General features: G+C 39.0%; 1 protein-coding gene across 1 annotated transcript; it reads left to right on the forward strand.

Annotated features, from left to right (window-relative positions):
- Nucleotides 1-3,381: 3,381 nt before the first annotated feature.
- Nucleotides 3,382-11,612, forward strand: rgs4 (regulator of G protein signaling 4). The gene is made up of 5 exons (XM_074667360.1): nucleotides 3,382-3,540; nucleotides 3,836-3,949; nucleotides 6,002-6,066; nucleotides 9,146-9,309; nucleotides 10,113-11,612. The coding sequence occupies exons 1-5, from the start codon at nucleotides 3,497-3,499 to the stop codon at nucleotides 10,347-10,349; spliced, it is 624 nt and encodes a 207-aa protein (XP_074523461.1). The 5' UTR covers nucleotides 3,382-3,496; the 3' UTR covers nucleotides 10,350-11,612.
- The last annotated feature ends 798 nt before the right edge of the window (nucleotides 11,613-12,410 follow it).

Below are 12,410 nucleotides of genomic sequence, written 5' to 3' on the forward strand. Positions count from 1 at the left end.
AAATTCACAAAACAGCCATTATGACCTCAGCTGTGATTGCAGTCAATTTTGTTCCTAACTGTTTGCATTCAATCTTTCTCTAACAAAGGCAGCCATTGGCAGCCCTCCATGCTTTGAATGGATACATACGCTGGTTACAAATCACAAAGGTATTTTTCTGCTTCAGCTGCTCTGATATCACTCGGGGTAAGTATGCAGACTCCTTTTAGGCAATAGATGAAGAAAAACGTGCAGGGCAGCAGATAAAGATATGAGGTCATGTGTTAAAAGGTATCAGTAGGACAAAGACGTATGGAGGGGTTGATGCTTACTCTCATGCATGCACTTATCAGAGGGTTATCTTTAAGACTTTGAACTTATATCTGTCTGCCTGGAGCTTAATCTCACTCATTTATTACCAGTGAGGCTGCAGATGTTGGATCAGGTCAAGACAATGAGCAGATCAAAGCAGAACTTACAAATCTTTGTCTCCTTAAGGCTCCACGGTCTCTCAGCGCTGGCTCTAAATGAACAGCATGATCTGTGAATACAGTGCAGTGCAGTAGGTGTTCCTCTGTGTTCTCTTCATTATCCTCCTGTTTCTCTATTGAAGGCTTCACAGCATTTCCATCAGATTGTTTTGTTCTAATGTATTCATTGTCTTCCCGGCATGCATAGCAAAGACAGGGCTGCTGTGTGACTTGCATAAGAGGTGAAATTTTCCAGACTTAATGTCATTTCAACCACAATCAAGGATGCAGCCTCCTTTTTAAGACTCAAAAACAAGGCAAGTGGAGCACTTCAGCAGAGGCTTGATTTTGCTCAGCCATACAGTGCTGCTGGAAAACACCTCTCTGTCAGTTATGACATCCATGCCCCTAAATATGCTGAATTTTATAAAAGGTAATGACTGTCAAGCCTTAAACACGATGTGTGAATAGGGGAAGGGGCTAAAACTAAAACAGTACATTATTGTACAGGGTGTCCATAAAGTCTCTTTACAACTGCATGAAAATGTAATACAGAAGCAAACAAACAGACAAATTGTGTAGAAATTGTTTTAAAATGAGGAGTAGATATTACCACCATCAGTAGTGGGAATGGCATCAGTGATCTTTTGCTGTCTTGTATCTTTGTTCAATACAAGGTACCTTTAAGATAGAATATAGAATGTAGAATTGAACAGAGTTGAATAGAACATACTTTATTTATCCCTGGGGGAAATTCAGGAGTCACAACAGCAATCAAGAAAACAAAAGTAAGAAAGTATATACAAAGTGCAAAAAGGTCCATAAGAAAATAGATGACAGCTTGTCCATCATTCTTCAGTCAGCCAGCCTCCACCTCCACAGGGTCCAGGACTGAGCTTCTTCAGCAGTCTGTTCAGTCTCTGTCTCCTGGATCCTGTCTGCTCACAGCAGGTGAAGCTCTTCCAATGTGGCGTTGGTGTCTGGTGTTAGCTCTGTTAGCCATGTCTGTGAATAGCATGATGCTACTCTGCCTTCTGGTATTCCTTCTGCTGCTGGGTTAGCACAGCTAGCTTCTTCATCTTATTGTAGATAGATCTTTTGTTCCCCTCCTTTTCACCGCCTTCTCCTCACCTTGTGGGAAACATCAGGCTTTGCACCAGTTAGCAGTGACATGCTACTGGCTGCTAACAGCAGATTTCACATGTAAACAATGTGGCCATGGTTACATGTAATTATTCCAAGATTGTTCTTCACCCCCACCCCAAGCCACCAACCAAAGGTAGCCCAAGCCTCCATGGGACCCTAAGCTAAATTTGATTTGGGGCCCCCTATTTCTTCCCACAAACAAAGCAACATGTTAATAAATGTTCACTATCTATCGTCACCAAAAACTTTGCTTGGAAGCCAAAATATGTAAGATCAGTCCTAGAGAATCAACTCAAAGTTAGTATGACACAAACACAAAGACGTCGGCATAGATATGCTATTTAATCATCCAGGTAAAAGATAGCTCTTGTTTTTAACTACCTAGCTAATTTGCTAGTAACGGCTACACAAATGTCTTTGAGAAACAATCTGTCACTAAGACAAGCAAACATCCCATTATCACAGCATTTTTTTTAACCTCTTCCTCTTTCTTTTCTCTCTGCCTCTGAAGGGCAAGTCCTTTTCTACTTTTTGCCTTTAACTACCTGCACTTTGGATGTGCTGTGTGCATGGCCCACATGACCGGTGCAGTGGAGCTTTGACATTTTAGGGACAGTAAGAAAGACTAGGCCTACATCAGCAGCACCCTGTTGATATAAAATTGATAATAATAATAATAATAAAAAAAGTTAATTGTTATCGGGAGCCCCTCGGGGGACCTGAGCAGGTGTTTAGTTTGCTTATGCCTTGGGCCAGCTCTGCCACCAACCCCCTACCCCATGCACCTGCCAACATTAGACTTTGATAAAGAGAGACAGGCAACTGTTGTTTGCCCTACATGCCTGTCACCAAATTTCCCTGCAGAGTGACTGAGCTTTCTGTTGACTTTTGCTGTGCAGACAGTTCCCAACTTTCTGCTGCATGCCTCACTCTCACATGGCTGTGCGTAGTCATAGTCGATTTATGATATGCTAACCTAACCTCCCAGAGTTTTCACTGCACCTCATTTTTATTTTTTATTTTTTGTTGCTTGAAGGAGTTCTTGCACTTCCCAATCCATTATTGAACCTCTCCTCGTGTGTTTGGGCTGTAAAACCTCCAACCTGATGGCTACTGGCTGCTCATTTTTCTCATTTTTGGCCCTACTGCAGTCATTCTTCTTTATGCTTTATAGAAACTTTGTACAAAGCACGTTTCAGTGAGTGTGCTCTGGGTTGCCTTACTATCAAATCACCTGGTGCAGCAGTCCTCTGACTTTTTTTGATAATCAAATCGCATCTTTCTTTAAGTTTGTAGCTCTGTAGCATCACTGACACACTTACCCATAATTCATAGTGGAATAAAAGAAAAAATAGGTCAATTACACCTTCATTAAATGCACAAAAGCCAAACAAGAGAAAAATGAAGGTAAATGCTTTGAGATTTTCCACCTCGGACCAAAGCTGGCTTCTGTTAATTTGGTGCACGTGCAAATAGAGATGAAGGATGAATGTACAGTCACAGATGATGACTTCATGCTTGGATTTCCTCTTTGGCTCAGTTTAATTAAACAATCTCCCACTTTCCACGTGCAGGAGATGAATGTAGTATTTCTGAACATCCTCAGAACACCTTTCCCAAAGGAAAAACACCTTTTTGTTTTGGTTACATCGATCCATCTGTTGCATATTTCCCTTGCCTCCTCTCCCTCCCTTTCTGTTTTTTTCCTCTTCACTCCTTGCCTCTAGTGTGATTGGTCAGTTTTCTGTCATTGTAACTGCTACTGGGGGTGGAGACACTCTCAGGCTGCTCTTCAATACGAGAAAGGGCTGCTATAAAACTCTGAAGCTCACAATCACATCACTGCCTCTCTGTCATCTTTCATTGAACCAGCGCTGGCTTTGGATCTTTAACATTTCACAATGTGTAAAGGACTTGCAACACTTCCTGCGACATGCTTGAAAAGGTAAGAAGACTTGATAAAAGTGTTATTATATTCCTGCAAAAATAAACTTTGTAATGTCTGAGACGGATGAGCTTTGTTGCTTTTGAGTTGAAATGAAACACTTGATATCTCAACTCAGTAAGAACACTTAAAAACAACAGTGCCATGCATGAAAGAGAAAGGAGTCTCTAATCCGATGCTTGCACAAAGCAGATCGGCTTACAAGCTTGTCTTTGTGCTGATATTTGTTCTCCAAACAATCTGCAATCGTCTCAGATGCATTTCACTCACAATCCTCCTCTCTGCCTCTCCACAGTGCCAAAGACATCAAGCATAAAATCAGCTTCTTGCTCCAGAAGCCTGAACCCCAAACGGCGGATCAGAAACAGACGAAGGAGAAAACTGCCAATGCTGCTGCTGCTGCAAAGAGGTCAGAAGAACTCCTGATTCAGTTCAAGATATCTGATTTATTTTTTGCACATCCCACAGTCGCAAACAATGTGAAGCATTAACTCTTGTTTGAAGAGTTTCAGTTCACTTTTCACTAAAGATAATAGAAAAAAAATAGGACAGAAGTTTTCATTCATTGTAGGGAAGTAAAATGAAGACAGATGTGCAGCATCTGGAGCTATGAAATGATGCCAGTGTGTCAAATTGTGGAGGTAGAAACTCAACTACAGGATGATGGGATTCATTGCAGAGTTATCTTGTTAAGATATAAGTTCAGTTTTCGGGGAAATTTCATTTAAGTCTTTCAACTTACCTTCATCTTAGACTGATCCAAATTGTTACCCAATCAGAGGAAAATTTGTTCAGGAGCTTTTTACAATACATAATTACTTCACTACTTAAAATTGAAAAATTGTATGAATGAATGAATGAATGAATGAATGAATGAATGAATGAGTAAATGAATGAAAACATGTCTTTCTGTATCGAGAGAAGTGCTATATAAGCCTTATGAATTATACTTTTTCACTATAAATAAACAAGTTGTTTTTATAGTAAAACATGGAAATAGGAAAATACAGTCGAACACAAGATTTAAAAAAAAAAAAAATGTTGAAAATATTCATTCATTTTTATTTGTTTGTTTGTTTTTGTGCATTTTACAACTGTTAAAACGTGGAAATAGGAAAATATGGTCAAAAACAAGATAAAAAAAATGTTTAAAACATTTATTTCATTATTTTTTATTTATTTATTTGTTTAATTATTTATTTTTATTTATTTATTTATTTATGTATTTATTTATTTATTTTTGTGCATTTTACAACAGGGACATCTATCACTACAGGAATCATTCACAAAATGATGCCACATTAGTTATCAATAAATGTTTTTCCAGGACTTCAACCCTGCATGAAAGTCAGAACTTTAAGGTCATAATATTCTCCAGGTTTCAGTGTTGAAAGTTCACAGAGCAGGGTTATTCTGTAAACCTCAAACTTAAAATGCTTGTGAATGAATTGTCCAGAACCTCTGGCATTTCATCTTCTCAGATTTGTTCAGGTTTGCTGGTCAATTAGAAAAGCACTGAATGGGATAAAATGAAATCTGCGCTGATGCAGAAAGTTCATTTCTAGAAGTGGAAGCAGAATGAAATGTATTCCTGCTGTCCCCCAATCATCTGTTCCTGCTCAGCTCGTGGTGCTCTGAGCACTCTGTGTAATGGTGCTGCAGGTGTTGCTTTGCGTCACCATGTAGAAGGTTGCAAAAAAACTGATGATTAATGCTTTTGTGCTTTTTCTATTTGTGTGTGCACGGCACTTTAAATTTCATTACATAGGTTTTTATTCTTCTCTCAGGGACGTGCCTTTCCTTTAAAGCCTCTCTGCTCACATGAGCAGATTAGCATTGACCACACTTACCCTGACCTTTTCCTTTCACTCACATGTAACCTTTCCACTAACACTTAGTGTACATCCACCTTCCCTGCTGCAATCATTAAGGAGCTGAATCTCTGATTACGTTCACAGCATAAAGACATGCAGCAGAGCCTCAGTGATGCTGACGGAGTCGGATATAGACTCCTCTTTTCTTATTGTAAACTGTTTTTTTAAGTATTTTTTTCATTTTTCCCCCAGCCAGTAAGAAATTAAATGGATGAATTGTTGTACTGTAGCTTTTTCTGTAAATGTCACATGACGTTCTCTGTGTGCACTTGTGATTAGATTTGCATCCATTACTGATTGGTGAATTAGCCCAGCTGGGGTCTGTGAGAGCAGAGAACATTTCACACAAAAGGGGAAAGTCTATAAAAGGTGATTTATTGAGCTGAAGAGGACTTCAGGGAAGGATGACAGGAAGTTGTTGAATAGGGAATCAATTCTCCAACAATTGCCAAATTTGACAACAAAGAGAACCAGTCTTTGATTTACATTTTCTTTTCACTCTTCATCTTTTTCTCTTTCCTTGAATTCACAACATTTTTTTCTAAATCTTTGCAGTCTCATTTCAATCTGGTCTTTCTGTGTTTCAGGGCTCCTTCTGCAGCTGAGGTGGAGAAATGGAAGGAGTCTTTCAGCCACGTGATGAGCAGTGAAAGTAAGCAACATATTTCTAGTTACAAAAGTGTTACCCACACTAATGTAACCAGAATAAATCCAGTTAGCCTGGTTCTAAAAACTATATTCAACCCCGAGGACTTGGTCACAGTATGACTCATCCGCCCCCCCCTGACAGAATTGGTCTCGTGATTTCCGAGAAAAAGAATTGTAAACTTAATGTAACTGTCCTCTTGTGACCTGATGTTGCTGCAATCATGGAAATAAAATGGGACAAAGTCGTGACCTGGCCTTCTTTGTTAATGGTTTCTGGGAAATTTTTGGCTACCTTAGGCCTATCTCACGGCGAATGATATAACTTCAATGATAGATGTGATGATAACATTGCATCATCTGCTCTTATCACTTGATAAATCCATTTTGTATTGATTACACTTGAGAAATAGAAGAAATAGAGAATTTCAGTTAAACTGGAAACTACATCTCACTTATACCCTGGGTTAAGTCTAACACATTATGTGCAGATTGTACTCTTAGCTTGACGTCATGTCTAACAATGACCGTGATGCAGGGAGCGTCTGCTTCTTGTTAATCTGTCAGAGCGCACAATGGCCTCAATTCTCCCCAAATTAAAGCCCTTTAGAGATATGCGCTGGTTATGAAACAAATTAGTAATGATGGCTACGTATGACCTACAAAAACAAACCAGAACATCAGGATGAAGATTGCTTAATAGCTATTGCTGCCACTGGGTCAGTGTCATAGTCGGTGATTAACTACACGCTACTGTAACAGTCTGTTTTATGTTAAAGACAATGATTCATGATACAACTTTCAGCAAATGAAAGAAGGGAGAGTGAAAACGTGTGTGGACAAAATAAGAGATGCCCAACCTCACCTCAACAAGGGGCAACAAAGTGTTTCTTAGAGAGCAGCATTGGTGCCTTTGATATAATTTCCCAGTGGAAAAGCGGATTTGATTACACAAACCGTAATGAACTAGTCTAAACTGAAGAGCTCAATGGAAAGAGCACTCCATATACAAACCCACAGGCACTCTGAAGCATTCTCAGGGTCTGGTCCACTGCTACGTGTCTCAAGGCACTACTCATTGGCCCCTTAGGTCGCGCTGACCAGTGCAGTGTGTGTACATATATAAGCCCTGTGAGAGATCCACTGTGTGAGTCAGGGACACTGTCGGGGAGCAATGGCCTTGAGGGAAGCAGCTGAGTTCTGAACCGCTCCGTTCCATGACCTCCTCCTCTGAACTCAAACTTCTGTCATGTCCGTCTTTCTGCCTTTTCCCGACTTCATTTGTCAGCTCTCATCAGTCAGATCTTTCTGTGTTTATCTTGAGGTTCTCCATTCGTCTCCTGCCGGAGTTAATCACTTTGATAGAATTATATAACTCACTCAGAAGCTCAAATCTGTTTGTTTATTAACTGCTACAGTTATAAGGACTGACAGTATGTTGTGTATCTAAAAAAAACAGGATGCATGTTTTTCTGCTGGATCTGACAAACATAATAAATCTATATTATTGCACTGCTTGTATACTTCTGGCTTGACTGGATAAGTACTTATTTTTTCCTGGGAAAATACTCAAGTTGAAGGACAGTTGTTGACCTGATGCTTTTACAAACTTTTCAACTGATTTCCAATGAAAAAACTAGTCTATACAATAATTTATGGATTGAAATAACTTTTTATCCAGAAAGACTTTTATCAAAGGCTCTACAGATACTACTCTGTAAGAAAATCTCCAGCCATGGCTGCCAAACAAAAACCTTTAAATTAAAGTAAAATATCCTAATTCAAATGAAGTGCAAATATATTGCATTTACATAATTTTTTGTTAAGAGTTCTGCAGAAAAACACCAATGTTTGACAGATTTTTCCAAAATTATTGCAATCAAACACCTTCAATGTAGTGACAATGCAAGGAGTTCTGCAGAAAAATGCCATTATTTTACAGCAAAATACTTTTTGTTGCCATGGTGTTTTGTAACGATGAGTGAGGAGGAAACACAGTGGATATACGACTTTGTTGTACGTTAAGGTGTTGCGTTGGGGAACAGGCGGTCTGTGCAACACAACATGGACTGGCTGTGTAATCTTTATTACACTGTTTTTTTAAAATTGACCAACACAGCATAGCCCATCAACACATCTAGTTTAGTCACAAAAAGTAAAGTTTAAAATCACTGGCTACATGATCTGTGCTGTAGAACACAGACAGCCGGTCCAGGCTGTGGAGCACAGACATGTCATGATTGTCAAAATACTTAAAAAAAAAAAACTAAGAATGTTATTATACAAATAATTTCTGTAATTTTACAGTTTTATATAATATTTTTGAAAAACATAAAACATACTTTACAAATGTGCTGTTATTATGCATAAAATTAGGATTTTTTTACAGTGTAAAATTACTGGAAATACCTGCAAATCTCCTAGCTTTTTGTTGTTGATTTAAAAGGAAATTATCTGCACCAATATCTGTTGTTTCTAAATGTAATTTCTCAGAATCTGTGGTCCAGTCACACTTTCCCTGAAGAAAACTAATCCAACACAAGTGTCAGGATTGAAACAATTGCTCTATGTAACCACAAATTGATATGTTACCTCATCCCTTTGCATCCAGCAAAACTTGTCTTGACAGTTGTCAAGTCGGAAAATCTTATATAACAGCAATATTTCTATATTTAAACATTGAATAAAACTATATATACAGCCGATTTATTGAGACAAACAGTAGTCAGAAATTATAAAAGTAACATAATATAGTAGGAGCTTAATTACTGTTTACAACCAGGGCAGCCATCCCTGATTGTAAAATAGGGGGTTGTGTGGGTCAGCCGACTTCCCAGTAGGAAATTCTGACCTTGGGGTGGGGGGTGTTCCAGTTAAAATTTCCCACTTGAAACTCCTAAACTTCCACTTCCCAGTACAAATGGAATGCACTATAGGACAGCAGGTGATGGTGCTCACGGGAAACGGTCTTTATCCCCCAAAAAACTCAACAGATTTCGGACAAAGGTGCAACTGCAGTCAATTCTGAACAAATAGTCCCTAACAGCGCCTTTATATATTTTGTTATTTTTCTTTTTCTCTTCCAGTTGGTCGTTCAGTCTTCACCAGCTTCCTGGAGTCAGAGTTCAGCAAGGAGAACATGGACTTCTGGGTTGCCTGCGAGGACTACAAGAAGACCGACCCTTCCAAGTTTTCAACCAGAGCTAAGCAGATCTACCAGCAGTTTGTGGAGGCAGACGCTCCCAATGAGGTGATTACACAGATCATGTAGTGTCAGACTATCATTGAAAATCAGACACAAGAAGGAGGAGATAAGTAAAACACAGAAGCTTTTCAAAACAAAATTTCAGTGGCTGTTGAATACTAAGAGAGACACAGATAACAAACCTGCTCATGCAACTGCACAGCTACAATTTCAAATATACTTAAGTCCTCTGAGCTGATTGGCAGGCAAGTGCTAAACTTGTCTCAGGGTCTCGTTCTAGATTAAAGCCAAGCACTCTTTGAGTCTACTGTTGTCCTGGGAAATCAGATCCTCAGCATGGATGTTGGGGCTTGGGCTGTTTTCATGGCATAGCCATTTGGAGTCTTTCCGGCGATCTCGAAAAACTGTCTTTGCTGCTAGTGCATTCACTTCCACCAATTTCTAGCATTATAACTGACTTTCGGGGGTAAACTTTCAAAATTAGGCAACTTTCATTAAGAAACCACAGTGTTCTCTTTGCCCTCCTTCTGGATTTCATTTACAAGTTTTAAAGGTTGAATTTTAGGTGCATACGATAATGTTTGCATTCTTTAAGTCTCAATAAAAGTAGTTCTATATTTACAGTCTTGAAGTTATTGGGTGCCTATTGTAAAGTTACCTATTGTACTTGACAGATATATTTCACAAATATTTCTCTAAATCTGCATGAAATGTGATGTTTTAGGGCTAATTGCGGGGAAATATTGTTATTTGTAGAGTGTGCAACTTCACAATCTGCACCCCATTTGAAATATTAAGATATATTCAGTATCCTAACCCTTAACTTTATTTTTTCTTTGCAATCAAAGGTGAACTTGGATGCATTAACCAGGGAGGAAACCCAGCAGAACGTGGAGCACGCCTGCCCGTCTTGTTTCAACGAAGCACAAAAGATGATCTACATCTTGATGGAGAAAGACTCATACAGACGATTCCTCCACTCCAAACTGTTCAAAGATCTTTGTCAGATGCAGAAAAGCAGTGCAGAGGAGAAGAAGGAGAAGAAAAACCGTGAGAACAGGCAGGAGCTGACGGGTGGAGCCTAAACGGAAAGTGAAAGAGAAGACTGGAGGAAAGTGCCAAAGATGAAGAATGTTAAAGAGGGTAAACACTGGTGAGCCTCAGGTTTGTGTTCAGTGTTGGTAGAGTAGAGAAATAAGCTGACTCAAAGAAGTTAATGTGAAATGTGAAGCTCTTTTTTTTTGATATTCTTATGTGCCATGGACTTCAAAAAACTTTGGTTGTCGGACTTTTCATGATGTGTCCAGTATTGTGCATGTACTTGTTGTGTGGTTCCAAACAACATTTTTTTAACGACTACAAAGCAGAAAGTGTTGAAATGTTTGCAACATAAAGCTCGGCTTTAGCTTCTGATGTGTTTTCAAACATAAGCCGCCCGCACAGTCTTGGTCAGGTCATGTTTCTACTCACAACAAAAAAATGATCACGAGATAGATCGAGTCTGACAAAACAGCTCACCTGTGAGTGCGGAAAACATACTACTTGAAGAAAGGAAGTAAAAATATTCAACATCACATTTAATAGTTGTTGGTGAAAACATGCTTCATAAAGAGTGCAACTAACAGCACTTCTGGACTACCTTACCACAGACAAGGCTGAAATAAGTCGCTATGACTCACAGAGAACTACAACTACAAATTTTTGGGACTATGTTGAAGCTCCTCTGAGGTTAACTCATGTGGATTCTGGCGCCCCCTGTGGACAAAGCTGTACACGTTGAGCCAGTTTTTCTAGTTTTCTTGTGTAGCACTATCACTTTTCATTAGCTTTGGCATTAGCTTTAAATTAGCCAGGATTCCATCTCATTTTTGTCATTTCCTACTTTGCTAAATACAACAGGAAATAGCTCACATGTTAATATTTATATCTTAGCAGAGTTACTATGCTCTCATTGCACTGCACATCTCTTAAATTGGAAAAAAACAAACAAACAGCCATCTATACAACACATCTCTGAGACTTAGAAACATTTGCTTTGTCTACTTCTCGTGGGAATTTTTTTGCAAGCTCTAACACTGCAGTATGGATTTTCTGTCTTGTCATTGTGATACCAAACAGGAATGTTAGATTGTGACTCATTCAATCAATTCTCAATCTTCTCTGCAGGTCAAACAGTTTTGTTCAAACAATTATCCCCTGTTTGTGCCAGAGACTGTGAAAGAATGTTAATATCTCTTGATGTTTTGGTGGACTTGCATGCAAAAATCAGAAAGTATACTGTGATTAATAGTGAACAAGGTATTGCATGTAGATATTTATCAGATGATGTTGTTGTTTATATTAAGAGTGACCATTCACAAATAAAGTGATGTTTGCAATACTCTGAAAAATGTGTGTTACTTTCTTTCAAATAATTAAAGAGTCTACAACCATGCTTTCTTCAGAAGCCTGGAAGATCATTGACAGGAGTCATGTCCATGTGATCCTATGAAAATGAAAATAGAATCATCAAGCAATTGTTGCTAAGAAGACAGAATGAGTTTTAAAACTAAAGCTTGTCTTTCACAGGATTAGGTTTTGAAGATACAACCAAATGCTTACGTGTGATAATGCGTTTCGTGTTTGTGTTTTGGCTTTTCAAGCCTTGATTGAGATAGGAGAGGATGGTGGATAGAGTAGGAAAGGAGGAGAGAATGGGGAGCGACATGCAGGGAACAGGCCACAGGCTGGATCCAAACCCGGGCCACCCACTTGAGGGCGAACCTCATAGGGTACAACCTTGACTGCTAAGCCACCTGTGCCCTGGATAATGGTTGATGAGTATGATTTTGAGCCCATGAATTACCACTGCTGGGCCGCACGGTGGTGCAATGGTTATTGCTGCGGCCACACCCAAATCACCCATTCCATTCCCAGTTCGCCAGGGGGGGCTTTTCTGTGTTGAGTTAGCATGTTGTCCCCATGCATGCATGGGTTTTCTCCGGGTAGTCTGGCTTTCTCCCACAGTCCAAGATAAGATAAGATAAGATAAGATAAGATAAGATAAGATAAGATAAGATAAGATAAGATAAGATAAGATAAGATAAGATAAGATAAGATAAGATAAGATAAGATAAAAACTTTATTGATTCCCAGGGAGGGAATTA

Source organism: Halichoeres trimaculatus, unplaced genomic scaffold (genome assembly GCF_033239565.1).
Source record: "Halichoeres trimaculatus isolate MK-OKI-2021-1 unplaced genomic scaffold, fHalTri1.1 fHalTri1_scaffold_4, whole genome shotgun sequence".
NCBI classification, from domain to species: domain Eukaryota; kingdom Metazoa; phylum Chordata; class Actinopteri; order Labriformes; family Labridae; genus Halichoeres; species Halichoeres trimaculatus.

What these genes read in the sequence shown, in the direction of transcription:
- rgs4 (XM_074667360.1), top strand. Translation starts at nt 3,497, where the DNA reads ATGTGTAAAGGACTTGCAACACTTCCTGCGACATGCTTGAAAAG. An exon ending in CCTGCGACATGCTTGAAAAG is followed by an intron (nt 3,541 to 3,835) that starts GTAAGAAGACTT and finishes GCCTCTCCACAG; the next exon opens with TGCCAAAGACATCAAGCATA. An exon ending in GCTGCTGCTGCTGCAAAGAG is followed by an intron (nt 3,950 to 6,001) that starts GTCAGAAGAACT and finishes TCTGTGTTTCAG; the next exon opens with GGCTCCTTCTGCAGCTGAGG.